Source organism: Aquila chrysaetos, chromosome 6 (genome assembly GCF_900496995.4).
Source record: "Aquila chrysaetos chrysaetos chromosome 6, bAquChr1.4, whole genome shotgun sequence".
Lineage (NCBI taxonomy): Eukaryota > Metazoa > Chordata > Aves > Accipitriformes > Accipitridae > Aquila > Aquila chrysaetos.
The window spans coordinates 31,262,646-31,282,916 of NC_044009.1; the positions used below are offsets into that span (position 1 = coordinate 31,262,646).

General features: G+C 36.8%; 1 protein-coding gene across 17 annotated transcripts in view; it reads right to left on the reverse strand.

The window, feature by feature from the left end:
- Positions 1 to 20,271, reverse strand: part of MYO3B (myosin IIIB) — a 213,629-nt gene that overhangs the window by 101,484 nt on the left and 91,874 nt on the right. For all 17 annotated transcript variants that reach the window (XR_003924029.1, XR_005932734.1, XR_003924030.1 and 14 more), the window contains 8 exons: positions 19,142 to 19,297; positions 7,627 to 7,723; positions 6,618 to 6,734; positions 5,627 to 5,731; positions 2,828 to 2,911; positions 1,940 to 2,142; positions 1,470 to 1,568; positions 160 to 274 (listed from right to left, as the gene is read on the reverse strand). Coding sequence is in view for 13 of the 17 variants with exons in the window: in XM_030018870.1 (XP_029874730.1) it covers positions 160 to 274; positions 1,470 to 1,568; positions 1,940 to 2,142; positions 2,828 to 2,911; positions 5,627 to 5,731; positions 6,618 to 6,734; positions 7,627 to 7,723; positions 19,142 to 19,297 (976 nt within the window). In the remaining 4 variants the exon portion in view is untranslated. The remainder of the gene's footprint in view (positions 1 to 159; positions 275 to 1,469; positions 1,569 to 1,939; positions 2,143 to 2,827; positions 2,912 to 5,626; positions 5,732 to 6,617; positions 6,735 to 7,626; positions 7,724 to 19,141; positions 19,298 to 20,271) is intronic.

Here is a 20,271-nt window from a genome sequence, read left to right on the forward strand (position 1 = left end):
GAGTGCGTGGTTATGTTTTCACAGTTCACTTCTGTCATAAGAGAGATTCTGTGGCACAGGTGTGTATCCACAAAACCAAATGGCAGCCTGTGCACAGGCAGCACTGGAAGTGGTTTTTATAAAGAAGGTCAATAATGGTTTAGCAACCGGATCTCTTACCTCGTCAGTGAATCCTATAATTCTAAAGCAATGCTGAATCGCTTCAAATTGTCTTCCATAGGAATCTTTAGTAATAATATCATGCATTACTCTTCCAGTTTCATTATCAATGTATCTAAATAGAGTGGGAGAAAGAAAGCACCATACTAGCAGATATGCCAGTACAAGCTCCAGTGACTTCAATGCAAATACCTTGATAACTGGAAAGAACATTTATTTCAGTATCTTCCAATTATATACTTCGGTGCTAATTCAAAAGAAGTTTTTGCTTCTGTTGCACTAACTTTTACTTATTCTTTGTGTCGTGGTTTAACCCCAGCCAGCAACTAAGCACCACCCAGCTGGTCACTCACTCCCTGCCCCACAGTGGGACTGGGGAGAGAATCAGAAAGGAAAAGGTAAAACTTGTGGGTTGAGATAAGAACAGTTTAATAGAACAGAAAGGAAGAAACTAATAATGATAATAATAACAATAACAAAATGACAATACTAATAAAAGGATTGGAATATACAAAACAAGTGATGCACAATGCAATTGCTCACCACTCGCTGACCAATGCCCAGTTAGTTCCCAAGCAGCGATCCCCCCAGGCCAACTCCCCCCAGTTTATATACTGAGCATGATGTCACATGGTATGGAATACCTCTTTGGCCAGTTTGGGTCAGCTGTCCTGGCTGCGTCCCCTCCCATCTTCTTGTGCCCCTCCAGCCTTCTTGCTGGCTGGGCATGAGAAGCTGAAAACCCCTTGACTTGGTATAAACACTACTTAGCAACAGCTGAAAACATCAGCGTGTTATCAACGTTCTTATACTAAATCCAAGACATAACACTATACCAGCTACTAGAAAGAAAATTAACTCTATCCCAGCCGAAACCAGGACACTTTTTAAATATCTATTATAGTGTTACCAAAATTTCACACACATCCCCTCACCCGATACATATCAGAGGCACCCAAAGTACAAATACCAATTAAAAAACACAACTCCAAAGCATATTCTGGGTTCTTACTGGAGCATTACAGTAAGAAATTATAAGGTGTTTGTCCTGATTTGCAAGTATGACAGAATAGCTACATAATAATAAGCTTGATTCTTCCTCCTCCCTCCTCTTGAAATAGTTCAAGTTTTCCAACAGATACAAATAATGTAATGCTTTATTGTCCATCCTCTTCTCTGCTTGGGAGGATTAAAAAAGATCCTTAAGGGATGGAGTAGGATTAAGAGAGATTTTAAGGCATCATACTGAAAGCAAGAGCTGATCAATAGCTAATTACAACAAGCAGTTAAAACAAGTGAGTGATAGTTACCTAGGAGGCTTTTTATCAGGAAGTCTATATTCAGAAAGTTTCTTCTGACGATAAAGGCCAGCGTAAATATAATAAAATATATGGAAATTTTTTTCTCCCCTGGAAGAAAAAAGCGTCCTTTTAAAGCACACGTGTTTATTCTTGTGGCTTCTTGTACAATGTAAAAGTAGAAGTTCTTATCATGAGCTCACTGAAGTAGATGGCAAATCTCCCACTTGTTTTAATGGTGTAGGATCAGCAACTGTGAAACACAGAAAACCCAGCTGACCACACTATTTCTCCAAAGAATGGAGCAGCTCTGACTTCCACTCCAGAAGAACCTAATTGATTATTCTTGTCATCATAGCACTGTACAAAGGATCACTGCTTTAACAGGATACACGAAAGCATTTAAAATACAGAATTTTGGAGAACTGAACAGAATCCAAACATTATATAAAAGTGAAAGGACAGACAATTAATATACCTACACAGCCTGTTTTATGACCCTTGATTTTTCAAGTAGATATTCAGAAATCTTTGCCCCCATTACAGCTCCTGTGGGCGTAAACATCATTTCCAGATACTTCCCAAAGCGACTTGAGTTGTCATTGATAGCAGTGCAGGCATTCCCAAATGCTTCAACCAGAGGATTCACCTGAAGAATTTTCTCACGCAAAGCACGATTATTGGCCTTGACAAAACAGATACAGATCAGAAGGATCATTAAAAGAATATAACGCTTACCCACAATCCAATTCTTGCTTCAGAAGCATAGCATCCCTTTCTCATGCTTGTATGGACTTAGATACTGTGTTAACCTTTCTACTTATACAATAACAGGATCAACAAATTGATGAGGAAGTCTCCCACAGGTAGGAAAAACCAGATTCTTCTTTCTCTGCAATTGTTCTGCCTCTGTGGTGTCATATAATTAGTTAGAGTACCAAAACCATAAAAAACTAAACACATCTATCTAAGGTTAACCTTATACACTTGATTTTCCCATTGTTTTGCACTAACAGCATTACTCATAACATTTAAATGTGTAAGAGCTTCTAAGATTAGAGCCATAGCAAGATCTGTCATTCTTTATTGTATAAATGAACAACGGTATATGTGATAAACACTGTAGGTAACTACAAGTGCTGAACACTCAGGATCTGTCACCTTCTCTTTAAAAAAATATTGAATGGCTTAGCGTGGGTCATACTCCACTATCTTAATTCAATACTCTCACATGCATGATTACTCTGTCCCTAACTCAAGTGGGACAATTCACAAGAACAGCTTTAAGTAATAAAGATTAAATAAAGTGGAAATTGGGGGTGGATTTTGGAGGATTTGTCCATAGTTTTACATGGTTGTCTAAGAAATACCTTTCCCAAGAAGGTCAAATGTTGGACGATCAGATGGGCACTTTCTGTCTTTCCAGCACCACTTTCTCCACTGATGATAATGCACTGAACACACAAAACAAAACAGTTAAGTGCACAGCTCACCACATGGTCAATTTCAGCTATTACTGCTCCTATCTGTTATTTAATATTAAGTACCAAGTCTACAAAATACTGCAAGGGTCAACTCCCTAAACTCCCTTCTGAAAGATGAGCAAAGGCTCAGTATAATAATTTATTCCCTAGATTACTAAAATGTGTCTCGCAATGCCTGATAGCAATATGCATGTGTGAAGCAGTGATTGAATTACTAAGGGCTAAAACACATAAATGAGTGAGCACGTCTACAGGCTAACACACACTATGCACATATGCGGCTTGTTTCAAATGCTTAAAATTCAGAAAATTGCCACAGCTCCATTGATGTGACATAATTCAACAGTGCATCTGAGCTCACTGCATTGTCTTCATATGAACATGAAACACAGCATACAGCTGTATTTAACACACTGACCAAAAGTCTGCTCCTGGCTTTAAAAATAACCTTAAATAATTGCTGCTGTGTAGAGAGGTTATTCTGTAGGTGATGCTGGTATTCAAGCTTGAACAGCAAACTAACACCTGAACATTTCAGAAAAATATGCATCTGTTCATTGGATAATTCTGGGAGAACTTATCCATCTTCTTGAGTCAGCAGTCCTTAGCTCATGGTATTTGATAGGTTCTCCAAATGGCTTCCAGACTCAGGAATTAGCTAGAATGGTCTAAATCACTTGGTATCCTCCTTTCTGCTGTTATACTTCATCGACAAGATAGAAGTAGAAGGCCAGTACACCTTGAAGGCCAGTTCACACCTGAACACTGAAGCATGAACACTTCAGGTCATAGCAAGTAAGAATTCTAACAGCATTTATTATTTTCCCATTTTTTCATGTGTTCTGTGGATCACCAGTACAAATATTAGTCTATTTAAGGTACAGTATTAACTGACATATAATTAAAATGTTAACACTGAGCAGTTGCATAGATTTGTGTGTTTTTATGCAAACACCTGAAAATTATTTGCACCACACTGTGAACATACAAGATTCTTGGCTAGGAGAAGATACAAGGTCCTAAAATACTTGATGCAATGACCCTTCATATAGAACTGAGCTTTGTGAAAAGGTTTGAAAGATGCAGCAGTACTTTGGTGGTGTCTTGCGGTGTTTGACAGCAGGTGTAGGGATTGACTCAATAATGTGTGCAATATGATATTTGCAGCTCATTTATTTGCTTCTTGTTGGGTACTTTTGTTCTTCTTGGAAACAGATAACCCAATGATGGATTTACAGGGTTACGATACCTAACTTAATTGCCTTTGTGTGACTAGACAAGTCATATACAACAGTTTATACAGTTAAAGCCAATGAGTTCTTGTAGAACCCATAAAACTCTTGTAGAATTGGCCAGAACTTGACTTTAGTTTCAGGAGAAATGTTAGACTTGGAGTCAATTTTCAGGCTTCACAGGAAAATACAAGGGAAGGCTCAATGCATAAAACAAACAGAATCAATACATTTTTGGTCTGGCTACAGTGCTTCTCTAACGCACCTTTACCTGAAGAACCAACATAACATTGGCCAGGTAATGGAGATAAACATGCTCCTGTAATTCTTTGCAAACAGAAAACAGGAACCTGATTTAGATCTAAATGCAAATTACTTCTTAAACGGGTATGAAACATACAATATTAAATATGTACAAAGTTAGCCTGATGGGCTGATGTCAAAACTAATTTTTTTCCCCAGACAACAAGTTCTTAAATAAAGAAAACAAGTACTCCTGCAGAATAAGTTAATGCCTCCGTCAAAGAGCATTTAAGTCATTAAAGAAGTACTAGCCATCTCTCAGGCCAGTGTACTTCCACATACTCATTAGAACTCCTTTTTTCTTCACCATCAATGTCCCTTTTATTTGTCATCTTTGCTTGGTATTTTCTGATTGCAGGTTTTTTATTATTTTATTCTGCTTTCGTGATTTTAAAAAAGCATTTTCTATGAATTATTGTGTGATGTGCAGGGTAAAATCAGGAGGTTTTTATAAATAAAAATAATTATTAGCCCTCAATATTTATGTATATACAGCATATCAAATTAGAAAGAGTACAAAGTTAGAATCTTAAGCATGTAATAAAAAGAAATCTAGCTTCTACAGCACAGTATTTCATTCTCATTAAAATCATTGCTATATAATTGGATTTGTGTCCTTATTACATTTATATTAGACCTATCCTTAATAAATTTTACTAAAAAAATTAGTTAATGTTCCTATTTTTTGTGACTTGTAGTTAAAGTAATCGATTATCCATTGCTTGATAGTGTCTTTATGCAACAGAAAACTGGTTCAAACTCTAGTTAATCTGCTGCGGCATTGAGACTCTCCTATTTTACACAGGTGTAAATCATTACAATACCTAGTGCAAGACAGGCTAGAATCAGAGTGTGCGGCAACACTCTGCAGCTTGTGTTGACTGCCAGGACTTCATGGGTGTCCAGGAAACTAGATTGGTCAGGTAACCCTATCACATTATTTGACGTTTTAGTCTCTTTTATGCCACTGTGTCCTCTTCAGAATTCCCAAACCTGACTAGATTTCTACTCTGGTTTTCCTGATGTAGGAATAAACGGCTTAAAGAAAAAATTTCCCAAAGTACAACGTAACAGAACATTAGCCATAGCCAGGTAGGATAGTGGCAGTACAATTAATATGAAATATAAAACAAAATGAACAGATTCTTACCTGATCTTTGCTGAATGTAACCATACTTTGGTAGGCAGCATCTGCAGAGGCAAATATGTGGGGGGGATTTGATGAACGCTTCATACCATGGTAAAGCTTGGAGAACTAAATTTAAAAAAGAACACACGATAGTCAAAATACGCAACTTAGCTACATAATTAAGAACTGAAAAGGTGATAGTGATTATCTTCTGCCTGTTCAACAGACGGTAGTTGCCTGTTTTACCACAGAATTTCCACTGAATCACCTGGTAGAAGAGTGGTAATTCTTGGCACTGCCCAATTTCCAGAATACAAATTACAACACTTAAAATGCACTCCAACGTTTCCCTGCACAAGACAGTGGAGACAACTGTATCACAAGGAACAGCATTTCAAACACAAGCATTCAACCAAGGAAATACCCAACCTATACAAAAGAAACTTCAAAGACAACAGTGAATCTGAAATCTGGCCCCTCTACCTGCAACCCTGATTTAGGCACCCATGAAGACTAAGATTTATGGCTCCACCTCTCTTCATATCTGTAGGGAATTAAGCTGCCTCTATCTTTACAGCATTTGATTTACTTGTTTCTTTTAAAGCAGCAGCTGATGGCACAGGACATGTAGTAACCCCATAGTCAGAGCAATTCTTCAGGAAGCAACAGCCTCAGCATGAGGAAGTTCATATAACCATCTTCTGTTTCCCAGAAGAAAGCCCTAAATGCCAGACAAGAGGCACAGCTGTAGCTGGGGTAATCTTCACCCCTCCTGTGGAATTCGTGCCACCAAGCAGAAAGGAGTGAAATCAAATGAGACCGAATTTAAAAAAAAAAAAGAAAAAAAAGAAAAAAAAAAAAAAAAAAGACTTGTAGCCACACTTTTCTGGAAGAAGAAAAGGCTGGCGTTTAGTCTGTGCTCCTAGCTTCCAACATCACTTTAGTATTTTAGCCAGTGGTGTTAATATAAGATGTAAAGTGAGTACTGTCCACAGCTTGGAATCTCTCTTACCTGGGGAGAATAAATGCTGAGATTCTGGAAGGGGTTTAAGGCTATTAAAATGTCTCCAACGTAAGTATAAATTTGTAAGTCAGCATAGCGTTTCTGTAGCTGATGGATAATTGTATCCTGAGAAAATTTAAAAAAGTTTCATAGTTAAACAGTATTTTCCCAGTTAGGAAGATTTTTGTAAATATACTGAGAACACAGATTAAGAAATACTTACTGTAAGTGCTACTAATTATTTTTCAAATGCCAACACCACAAAACCAAACAAATATTTTCAAAATTCTTGCTAATGCCATAAAACTAAATTAAACGGCAACTCCTATTTCCAGATTAGTACATATTTTGTTATACCAGCCTGAGAAGCAAACCTTCTGAAGAGAAAATGGCCATGCACATTATTGCTGCACTTCATAGTACATTTCCATTTAATTTTTTATTTGACCATAAGACAAGGATAATAATTTTTCAAGGATTAAATTTTAAGTGGTAGTAAGAGACTGTTTTAAACAGGACACTAGCACAATTTAGTATTATGTCTTTTTCTTGCTGGCATGCAATTTAAGGATCATCAAAACAAAAATTTACAGATAATCTGCATATAGGTGATATAGTGAAATATGCAACTGATATTGTTTTATCACTTTTTATCCAGAAGCTGTAGATACCATACTACTCTCTATAAATTCATCAATTTGAGAAAAAAACACTTAAATCTAGATTGTCATGACTAAACTTCACATTTTAGAAAACTCACAAAATAACTTAAACTAGCATCACTCATAATTAAATTCTTCCACATAATACAATTCACTGCTACTGCTTTTATGTCACTATATAGAATATTAACGAAGTGATGATAGCAGATCAGTCACGTGACAATTCTTTTGTCATGGTGAGAAAAAAGCTTGCAGGAAGGAACTCTTCTCATTCTGTTAAAAGAAACCCAAAAAGCAGAAACAGGCAAAATGTGAGGCACAATTGTCAGAAACTGCTATACAAGACAGTACAGTACCTCATCTAGAACTTCTAGGTTTACCAGATCATCATCTAGAGAGTACTTGTCAGCTCCATCTACATGGTAAGGTCTTCTAGTATGTATTCGTTCACGCCTGGAAGTTTGTTAGTAGAGCAACAGTGTTATAAAACCATATCAAAGACAACAAACATTAAGAGGCAATGGGAAGTCATGGGTGAGTGTTTTTGTCATACAGAAAACACAGACACGCTCCCTGAAATATATATTTTTGCTTGAAATATCGTTTTATAAAAACAACATGTCGGCTTGCTATCCAGTGTAATATCTGTTTCTCTTTCACAATAAATAACCCTAGCTATTTATCAATGCTCAGAGATGAGGATTTATCTGTAGACTTACTACTCCCCACTCACACAGTAAAGTATAAAAAAAATTCTCCCCCTTTTCCCTTCCCTTCTTGCTCTAAGTTAATGAACCACTACTCTGTTTCGTTAAATCTTCCCCCCACATACCCAGCCTACCATACTGTCATTAACGAAGTTATAAGCAGCAATAAGTAGTATAAAATCCTTCTGTTACCTTGGTGTATGCCAAAGTACCTCCTCAGATGACCCCAGATCTGGCCCAAAACAACATTTTTGAACCACAGCTGCCATCAGACTCTAAATTGTTTGGATGTTCAGTCAGCTTGTCCTCAGAGATTTAAGCCACACAATAAGCACCAGAGACAAACTGTCACATAACCCCTTTATAATCAGATTATACTGAAGGAATCTTTGAAAATGCTGTGTATATGTTTTTAAACAACACATCTTGGTGAAACAGGGACAAATCAGGAGGCTGTAATATGTCTTCCACTGTGGGGGTGAAATATGAATGCTGTAAGCACAACTAGGCTTTTCTTTACAACAAACATAATCAAAGCATAGTAGGAGGACACCCACCGAGATACAGTCTGCATCCTGCTGAGTAACATTTAGCATTGATCCTCAATGACAGTCCTTGACAGATTGTTTCTGCATTGGTTGCCACGTAGAAAGTAGGAATCACATGATCACACATCCCAAAACAATGCTAAATATTATATCAAGCACTAACAGAATGGTACTGTGACTTGGCAGGAAACACTGTTTACCTATAACATTGAAAGTTAATATGAAGATGTAGCAGGTCTTTTTTTCTTTAATCTTATCTTCATACACTCATGGATTCCTGTTTCAAAAATGAGCATTGAGGGTTTTGCTTTTTTCCCCTTTATGTACACTTCTACATTTGAAGCTAGTCAGCTTTCATTCTGTAAAGAGAATATTTTCATATCCAAAAGCTATTATATCATCAGAAGAATTACTGCATGGAAAGCTTCTAACAAAGAGGAAGGAGGAAAAGAGGGTTAGCTATGAGTACAGTTTCACTGATAATTGTGAATCACATTTAAAGATCCTAATTTTTTTATGTCTATTTTTATTCATTTTCCTTATTTACTCGATGAGTTCTGGAAAACTATTCTGTAATGGTTTATTTGAATTGTAACTAAATAAAACTGTGCAAACTGTTTTGTCAGCTAGGAAATAAAATAGCGGGAACAGAGCAGGTTTTGCTGACAGTCCCACTTACATTTTACATCCTACATTCCCAGAGATGGTAGTTTGCTTGATATTGTACATATGAAGAAATGAAAGTAGTAGTACACAAATAAGAAACTATGAAAGAAAAATTGTTACAGTGGGTATTATTTCCAGTGGACAGCATGGTGATTTGCGTGAATTTGTTCAAAGTTCCATTCAATTAAATTTTCCATTCTCAGATCTTTGATTAGGTGGCGGGTTGTGGGTTCTTTTTGGCTATTTTTTAAGCAGTCACTGTATTCAAGAACATTACACTTTGCTGACAAGCCAGATCCTCAAAAGAGTAGGGAATGCATGTAAGTGGCCTAATGTACTACTGTTTTAACAGTTGCTTTTCTTCATGGAGATGTAACTAACAAAGAGATGGCTAGACATTATTATAGCATATAACTCACCTGTGAGGCTTTTTTTTCCTGGAGCAAACCATCATAGCCACAATATTAAGTTGCAACAAGCTGCAAGTACGGATGTATCTACCAGAGGTGCAGGGAGGAGGGGGAAGAGGGCACATTCAAACCTAAGCATCTCTAATTGCAGAATGGCTTTGTAAACTAATCTGTTATCTGGTTGTGTATTAAACTCCCACTGTTTGTTCTCCTTAAATGATAAATGAATCAATTTTCTTCTTGGAAAGGGTTTTTTTAACACTATGTAAATAAATAAGAAAACTGGTCTTAGTCAAATATAAGTAAAACATATGTACCTTTGTGCATATTTTCTTGTGCTTAACTCATTTTCCTAAGTACATGATTAGGAAGAGGATATTAGGAGCATAACATCACATTAGCTTCAAATCTCCTGCTGGCCTCATCAGTTTTCTACTGACCCTATGTCCTGCAAATACACTGACAGAGTGGGAAGGAAGAATACAGACAGTAACCTTTAATTATTTCCACAATTTTACATCAGAATACAATCTGCTTTTAAAATATATATTAAAAAAAAATTCTTAAAAAGCAGAAGGAAACACTCTTAATTGGGGAAATAATTGTTATATTCTTTGCATAAAAAGTAGAATTATCAGCCATTTTTTCAATTACCCTTCCTTTCTGATGACATGTAAAATGTACAATTTCTAAGCAAAAGGAAAATAAAAGGTGTTGGGTTATTTGCCTTAAGGTTCCAGCGATGTTCTGAATTATTCCCTGGAGGATCTAGTCTCTTTACTGACAAAAAAAGTGGCGTAAAGGGCCAGTCACTCAAGGTACCTAACCTTATCAAACCTGAAGAGCAGTATTAGATTTATTCCAGAACTCCAGTGATGAGCAATGTCTATTGAAAAAGATTCTGTCCGCCCAAGCACCCTCCCTTTGCCTTTTTATCAGGCATGAATAGCTGGAAGGGACAGAGCTTTCTTGGATTTTGGAGGAGGAGCAAAAGGCGAGAAGCATTTCTCTCTTGGGAGAACAATTTCATGAAGAGGGTGGGAAGCAGTCATTTGTTCTACTTGTGGGGAAGAGATAGCTTGAAAGAAAATAACCTCTTTTTGTACTAGACACCAGCCATAGTAATAGAAGTGCAGTGTAAATAGCTATATGCTCATAAAACCCTGCTATCAAGCTGATGATGGGGAAGGAAAAGCTAGATGGACCCCATAGACTTCTAGATTGAAAAGTCATCTTGCTGGCAGGTCCAACCTGAGGAAGAAAGCAGCATAGACCAAGAATTTTTATGTTTATTGGGAAGCTTCCTCTCTGGCCTCTCGCCCCTCCACCCCTAAAATTCTTTTTTGAATGCCTTTCCTTTGGCCTCTTGGTGCAGTTAAGCATTTACGTTTACTGGTTTTTTTCTAGGACTCACATAGGAAAAACTGTTTCTGTACTTGTTCTTCTTTACATCATTGCCAATTTTAAAATGAATTGCACCTAAACTGAGATTTACAAGAAAAATACTCAACACAATGAGAAACAAAAAAGAGTGGAGAGTGTGCTACTGCCACACAGAGAAACACAGTCTACTTCCTGTGCATTGCAAAGAGTGAATTTTGCTCATGTACATCAAGTTTCAGCCTAGAGTAATTTGTTGAAGCAAGGACATAATAGAAACACTGACACAGCCTTAATCACAATATAAATGCTGCAGCTACAACGAAAGTCTGTGCAACCTCCAGTAGACACATATGCTATAATCAGACCAAGGATCACTTTTGGGGGCTCCAGCAGCTTTGCAATTTAAAAAAAAAAAAAAAAAAAGAAAGAAGAAGAAAGTTTTAAACTCACTTGCCTAATATTCATATAGATGAAGGCTAGAAGAATTGCATTAACTTACATTGCGTGTAGCATCAGAGGACTATTTCTGTTTCTGTTATTATCTCTGAGTCCAAAGGAAATTACTGGCTGGATGCAATCAAGTTCCTTGCAGTTAATTGCTTTCAAAACTAAATGTGAGCTGGCAGAGAAGCTAGATATCTGGTTGTAAGAATTACTTCCTTGGATGGACTGCTGCTGTAATCCAGCTGGCTAATAAGAAGGGGGAAGCTGCCAAGCCACTGTAGTCTCATCCTAATATCTGACAAGGTAGCCTGAACATACCTGCCCTTCTCAAACTGTTAGATGCTTAGATTTCCTTTTGCCTTTTTTTTTCCTTTTTGTCTTTTTTTTTTTTTTCCCCAGCTGCTTCAAGTTTGATTTTTCCTGATGTACAGTTTAATCCTTCAAAATGCAAGGTTTCATAACTGTCTGCTCCCCATTACAGGAACATAAGTTACCTGGTCTATAGGAAAACATCCAAGAGAAGAATGAGCCACATCTGGAGTTGGCCTCTTCAAAGCTGCTGATAGCTGGGAAACTGCCACTTTGAACCATATAACCAAAACCATTTGATACTTGATCAACATTAACTCTCAAACATCAAATCAATTATAGAATTTTCAGGCCAGGAGTTATTAATCACTTGAGGAAATATAGAAGACCATGGTTTTGCTCAACGTCAGCTTCTGTGACATTTGATAGACAGAGCTAACAAAATTAAGATAGATGGCAACTGGTGATTATTAAATATTTTTGTTACCTTAAAATTATTATAGACTTATCTACTGCATTTCATATAGCTGCCCCACATGAACTCCCCCTAAAGAACAGCCAAATGCCACACAGGGACCCAACAGTATCTAAAATTTTGAAAAATGGCTTATAAGAATATTACCAAAGGCAAAATTTTTAGAATGCATTCTGTGAAGACTCTTCTTCCCTGTTTCCAATTCTAAGTTTTTAATCATGTATTTTCCTCCATGATGTCCTGCTCCTCCACCACAGTCAAAAGGCAGTTAATAGATCTCATACTACATCTGAATTTCTCCATCTCACATGCTGTTGTGACTTGACTTTTTCAGATTTTCTCCTGCATGCTATACTGGATAGAGCAACCTGTTATTTTAAGATTGTTCATAAGTAGATAATTTCTTAATTGTTGTACATTCAAAGGGGAAAAAAAAAACAGAACATTTTTATTTTATTCACTTTTGCTGATGGCCAGTACTTTTCAAACCTTCAGTTAAACATTAAAAATCCTCCAGTTTTCCATTACTACTCACAAGCCACTAAAACATTTTATAATTTGTTTTTTTATGGAATAAAATGGAAAGTTTACTTTTTTGAGAAAGTCTTCCTAAAAGATGCAAGATTTTATCATTAAAATTTATGCAAGGAAGGGCTGGCACAATAGACAGAATATTGGGGGTCCAAATTCGAGTTTCCCTTTTAAATGTCTCCATAACAAGCTCCATGGTATTTTTAAACATTCTTTATGGAACGTGAGATATTGCCTAGCTTAAAGGACTTTGGAAGTTTTGACATGTTTTTTAACTTTTTCAACACTGAACCAGCTGCCAACTTTGCCAGGTATAGATTAAGTCCTGACAAGGACAAAAAAATGGGGATAATATTTGAAGTTTATAAACAAACTCCAGAGAACATGCCCACTTTTTGCAGTACGTTTTGCCAATGTAGACAGCACAAAGAGTCATTTAACATTTAGGAATATTAGGAAACAGACTAAATCCCTTCTGACGACTTCTTTCAGCAGGCTGGCAATCAGCCTGGACGTTGGAATCTCTTGTACTACGAATCAAAAAAGCAACCGACCACACGAATGAGTTCAAGAGATCAAAAGATGTATTTGGAAAGTGAGTAGCTCTCTCTTATACTCTCCCTTAACGGATTATCAAACACATTCAAACACTGTTTAACAAAAATATGATCTACACAAACAGAGCAGATGCTTACTGTTAAGTGAGAATTAACAATATCCATAATCTGTAACATACCTTTGCTTAGAGTCTTCCCAGACTCTAGGGCAGAAAGAATGAAAGAAAAAATGGCTAGAGCTTCAGGCATTATGTTGGAATCTCTTGTACTACGAATCAAAAAAGCAACCGACCACACGAATGAGTTCAAGAGATCAAAAGGTGATCTTCATTGACAGGTTTACAGTGACCAAAGGTACAGTAGAGATTTATAGAACAAGTAAAAGACAAAGTTCTTGCCTCAGAGAAATTGCTATCTGTTTTATGTAGGTATCATGTATTAAGTAAAGCTATTAATAGCCATTTCATAAGTGGAGGGACAGAGAAATATTGAGGTTAGGTATGTAACAGAGGTTACACAGTAATTCAGAGAGAGAATGAGGAATAAAACACAAACCTCTACCATGTTTTTGTATTATAATTCAGAGGGTGCCTAAACATTCTTGGTATTTTACTGACACATAATTGCATGAATCTCTATCTTGAAGAACTTATCCCTGAAATACAGCAAGATTACTGCCAACTCGACTTGTGTACCTTTCTTAGAGAATACAGAATTAGCCACAAAGTCTTTATCAACACTCAGTTATTATTACTTTACCAAGAATGTTTTTATAACTCTGCTTATCATTCCTGACCAATGTTTGCAAGTTCTGTTGTCCACACCTTATTGTAACTTACATTCCTACTTTTTTCCAGTTCACTTTAATGCTACATGAGGTACAAGTCTTTAGGAATTAATTACATTTCTTGTTCTCACAATGTTATTATGCACGAGGACACTATCTGAATAACCTGAAAGCATTTTACTGTCCTTGTGCGAGTACAGGATTGGTAAAGCGAAAAAAAAGAAAAAAAAACAAAAAAACTGAGTGAGAGCCTGTGACAGCATCCTTTCTGATTTTAAGAAATGCTTCCTGCCTAAAGGTAGCTATATATTGATGGGAATAAGACTGCTCTGACTCCTGAGATGAACTACAAATCAGTATCCATGTGTTAAAAAGTAATGATGTATTTGACTTTAGAACAGACGGGAAAGCAAAATTCAGCATTGCTGGAACAAATATATGTGAAGCAATGTTCTGATGTACTGACCTCTATTTTTAAAGGATAAAAGAACTTTTACAAAAATAGAACTAGTGGACTATTTAACACCGAATACATTTCTTAAAATAAACTTCATATAACTGCTTCTATGGCAAAGCTGCTAATGAAAAGTATATTGTTGTTAATTAGCATTTATGCCCTGGTACTGTTAGAAACCAGACAAAACATATGCCCAGTTAACTGATAGCTTACAAAAGGGATAGGGAGAAGAGATAAAGATAATACTCAGAGCTCATCCTTATGCAGCCATGACACTGGACTTTCTCACAAAGTTTTTCCCCATGATACTATAAGAAACAGGCAATGCAGGAGTGGAGTGCTGATGCTGAAATTTCAACTTCACTCAAGACCATGGCAAAACTCAAGGATTTCAACAGATGAAAGATGCCAACAGATGAAAAAAGAATCTTCCTCCTCATTACAAGTGTGGAAAGAGAGGTATCCTGGCTGGGTTTTCTGAAACTGAAAACACCTATTTGCATAAGGATAGGAGATATCTGCATCTCACTGATGAAAATAATTTAGGGAAAAATAAAGCTGGTGAAAAAGTTTCAAAAAGCATCTTTTTCAGTAAAAAAAGCAGTAGCAATTGCTAATGCCATTTTTCATTTTAAAAGTCATCTTTTGCTAGCATAACCCTTTTGTTATTCATTTCTAACCTAAAGGAAATAATAGAGTATAAAGCTCTCTAGTAAGTTATCTCATGGCAAAGTGACAATATGTTTGTCAGCAACAAACTGATGACAGCAACAAATGTGTGCCTTAGTAGGCTCCTTTGAGCTCAGCAAGGACAATGAAGTGCCCCTTCAGTTCAGAGGTATGAAGAACTGTGCTGAAGTTAAGCCTACCTATACTGCACACAAAAAACTTTATAAATGAAGAATGAAAGAAACTGAATTAAGGAGATGTTTCAGTCTGTGGCTCCAGAGGTCAACCCAGATGATCCTGCCAAAAGGGGACAGCTTGCTTCTTTCTACCCCTCTCCCCGTTATTCTCAGTCATGCAAAGTATTCTTCCTTTACTTCAGCTACATCAGTTGAGGCACCCCTCTGCAATCACTAACAGAGTAGAAAATTATCTGTGTGTTTCTGCTGGCTTAGGTTTTTTTCCCTCTTACTTTAGAAGTTCTAGCTCAGGAGGTTTTGACAATCACTGGAGCTGCAATAAAAACAGCACCACGAGATTGTTCCTGGGAGCTGTGGGAAAATGAGAAAAAGAAGCCAGCTCTCTCCTTTTCAGTAGCGGTGAACTGTTAGATCAGCCCTCCACATCTCTCCATCATACCCTCTAAATCAGTAGTGACCTTCTAGTCTGCAGGCTTGCTCTCAGGCACAATGACCTTAAGTGATGTCCCAAAATAAGCAAAACTGGCATGGCTCAATTGGAAAGAGAATCCTATTGAAAAAAACATAGGTGTTGAGTCAATAAAGAATCAAAAGATGCAAATGCAAAGCACTGATGCTAGAAGACTTTCAAATGAGACAAAACCCAGATACCTCCTCATCAGTTGTCATCACCAGTGACTCCCTGGGTTCCCTCACAGTAGAAGTGCTGTTAACACCAGCATCCTGATGATTTTCCAGTTCCTGGAAATTTTCAGCCTGTGCTCTGAGAACATCTTCTTTTACTTATCTTTTAAATGATTGATCTGTAGTGTTGCTGTACTCTTAAAAAAGGGCATCTACTTTTCTTTATCTCTGAACACCAGGGAATTAAGGCACATTTCATTGTACCTGTCGTAGGCACATCAATAAACAGAAAAAGCATGCACATATATCCAATGGTATAATAGAAAGGTTTTACTCAATGGGGGTTTTAATTGGCCTATTTACTTTGAAGTGGTGACTATACATTCGGATGACTTCTAAAGATCACCACAAATGAATGCCAGTAAATTTTTTTACAGTACCATCTGGTCAAGTGTCCTTCTGCATGTCAGATTCTGTATTGAAAATTATTTTATAAACACATTACAGAGTTTTTAAAGACTTTTAATTGGTACCAATTTTCCTAGGGGGTACTATCTCCCTATTACAGAGCCAAGCTCTTTACTACTATGAGACTATGTCTATCCTCTGGGGAAAATTATAATTAGATGGTCCTGGTGGTTGGTTCTCTTGTAATAATCTTATGTTTGTAGTCCAGTATTAACTGTCTGGCCCACAGACTTGATATTTTGCAGGGATATGCTTTTGCAATCTCATTAAAGTTTGTACCAATTTGATCAAGTTTCAAATCTTTGGAAAATCAGCACTTCATCATTCTGAACAATGTTGTAGATTTCAATGGTAAATGATCACTAAATTTTTTAAATCGCTGAGCATGCTCTCAGCTTCAAAGAACAAGTAAGGATACCATAGTATAATGCCACAACAATCAGAAAGACATTCTTTAATAGCAGTTAGGCTCATTGGCTTCAAAGTGAAGCCAATAGCAAGGCCCATAGGCTTCAAAGTGAAGGTAAAGATGACTATTTCTCCAGCAGCCTAATCATGTCTCCCCTCTTATCATTCACTAGCAGAAGCAGCAGCCACCTAATTCAGGGGCATGGCTAAAAGCAAACCAAGAGTCCAGGAAAGAACAAGATGGGTACAAAGAGTCTGCTGACAGTAGAGCTTTAAGAGTAGAAGAGAAACTATAATGGACCTGGGAAAGGTGAATTCAGTTATATGAAAGAACAAGAGGGCTGCAAGCTACATTATCAGGTGAGGAGAAACACCAAGAACAGAGAAATGGCTGGAAAAATAGAACCACCTGTACTAGGACTTGCTGAAGAAGGTGGAGATTAGAAACAGAAGCTATTGGAGTGGTAGAGGAAGAAGACACAAGAAGGTGACTCTAACAATAGAACAAAGTCTTAAGGACAAACAGAAGGAACAGTGAATGGAGATTGATGGGAAAGATGGGTCAGATAACCTGGGACAGGGAACCTTGGATTAGTTGGCCAAGTAAATTTGGGGGCAGCAGGGACAATAATAGAACTTAGACTGGTAGGGAGGACAAGATTAGGGCTAAACCCATTGCAATAGAGTCCCCTATACCACTGCAATCTGCAGGTACTACTGCACACAAGTTGCAAATAATCACCCTTGGCAAACAAAATATTTAAGATTGGTTAGGTGGTGACAGGATGGACAAAGTGTTAAACTCCCTTAGGTGAGCACTGATTCATACTGGGGGTGCGGGGAAGCAAAATCCTTCCTACATTCCAGTCATGCATAAGGTGCAGAAGCTTGTCTGTCACAGCACTCCCAGTCAATATATGGAAAGGCTTGAGGAAAGAAATGCTGTCTTGGTCTTGTTTCCTTCTCACTCCACATTATGAGATAGATCCCAGAAGAATGTATTGGAATACCATGAAGCATCCATTTCAGAGCTTCTCTTAGCACAAGGATCATTTTACTCTGCCTATATCTTCTATTTGGTCAACAGCTGCGAAAACTCTGATACCTTTTGGGCCAGCCAACCCACAGCTGTAGGCAATCTGATCTGTGAGGTATTACATGGAGGAGGTCTGCTTAGGAGGCTAGATAAGCAGAAACTTCTAGTATAACACTGGCATAGCTCCCTCACCCACAGTAAGCAGTTCCTGGTATATTTTTCCAGAAAAGAAAAACCAACAAACCCACAGAAGTCAACTTCACCTTGAAACTGTTCTTATGGCTACTCCTTTATTTTAACTTGTACATTTTTGTTTGGGCTTTTAGCATTTAAGCTACAGAGTCTTATGGCATATAAGTATATACATGTTTATGACTTATGACATTTAATTTTCTTCATCAACATTAGTAGGTGTTTGTTTATAATAATGGGCCAAAGCTTATCTCACTCTAGACAAATTTCTTATTACAGAATGATTGCTGAGCTTGGGAAGGTGTGTTCATTTGCATTTAATTCTCTTTTGAAACAGTGAAATTCTGCCACCCTCTGGACAACAACTAAACTAAGACATATTTACAATCAGCCTCAAAAGTAAAAAAAATCCCTCTGCTGCTGATAAACATTTATTGCTTTTTAAGCACATTTTAGAATTAATTACTAGGCTGAATGAAAAATAGCAGTTACTATTAAACTACAGACAAAACAATTATTTTAAGTACTGAATAGCCTTCTTACTAATAGTATCTAATCAAACAGCAAACTTTAAAGTGTTCTGTTCTGAACCTTTTCTAGTAGTTACTTCATTATTCACAGTTGTATTTTTAAAGATCTGCTACTAAAATATGATATAATTTTTCATCATGCCAATATGTATTTCAACAAACCAGAACATTCTGGAATTATTAGCATCTCTGTGACTGATCCAGAAGTGAACATATAGCAGGAGTTCAGTGGGAGAAAGAAGGCTAAGGAGAAGGTTGCATTACGGCTGATCAAATTAGCTTTAAAAAGTGTGAATGGGAAAACATGTCTCTTGCATTCACATGGCATACAGCATTTACTGCTAATAACACTGCTAGTCAATGCATTAATATGATCATTTGGAACACTAAATGTCTGTGCATTCAAAGTTTCAACTTGTGCTTCCAGGATTAGTGTGGGGAAGGAGGGCTGCAGCACGTATATTGTACTGTACCTTGTTTTGGCTATGGAACCTAGCTGCTGTTGTTCTTGGATGAGCTCAGCCAGCTGTTTTTGCAGAGACATATCTTTACCATGTACTTGTTTAATAAATGGATGCTCCAACAGGTGAGTGACTGAAGGACGCTCTTCAAAATCCTTTATAAGACACCTGTGACAGAGAAATACTGGTCTCAGGCAATGATGTTATTTCATTACAGCATGATTTGAGTCGGCTTACTGTGTGGCTATTATTATACAGTAGTTTCTTTTTCCACAAATTTGAGTTCCTCAGTATGCAACAAGACTCCTTCTCTACACTGGAATAAATCTGGCATAAAATACTTAACTAAGTGAATTCACCCTACAAGTATACTAGTACAAAGGCTATGAATTTGAGCTTATTTAATCTCTCTTTTTAACTGTAACTAGCTTACTATGAAAAAATGGCATCATATCTTGTAAGTGCTGTACAGTTAATATACATTAAACATAACCTAAGCTGAATAGGCAATACTTCATTCACTTTAATTTTCTACCTATTCTCCAATGAGACTTTGACTAGGAACTGTAGTATATAGCCTATTAAAAACCACAAGTGAAACCTGTGATAGAACACTAGTCAGAACAATTTGATATAGAGCTTTGTTTTGTTTTTAAAATGAATGTTTTAGGTAGATCTTCTATATTGCAATGATAAATGCCAGCATAAGAATCACAGAAAATTCTGCAGACCTACATAATTCAGACTGGAAGAGAAATGAATGAGTCAGAATTAAATGCTAGCCAGAGTATCAAAGTTCTGTTTGTGATAGGAACAGGTGATCTAGTAATGAGTAAAGAGATAAATCCTATTAAATTAGCATAAAATAAAGTATCATGCTAATTTATACAATCACGATTTAAAACTGAGGAAGGCATCGTTAAAGTTTAATTCTTTTCTGTACAATAAAGCTGAAATAATAGTCCAAACAGAAGAAGGATCTAACAGGATTAGACTGCTGTAAAGTACCCTCTAATTCTTTATATTAATGTAATTTTTTATCTTGCTCAAATAATAATATTGACATTATTTGAGAATGTGAAAAAGAAATGCTGCAATTCAGTATATATCTCCCTTCTAGCACCTATCATTGCAATGAATTA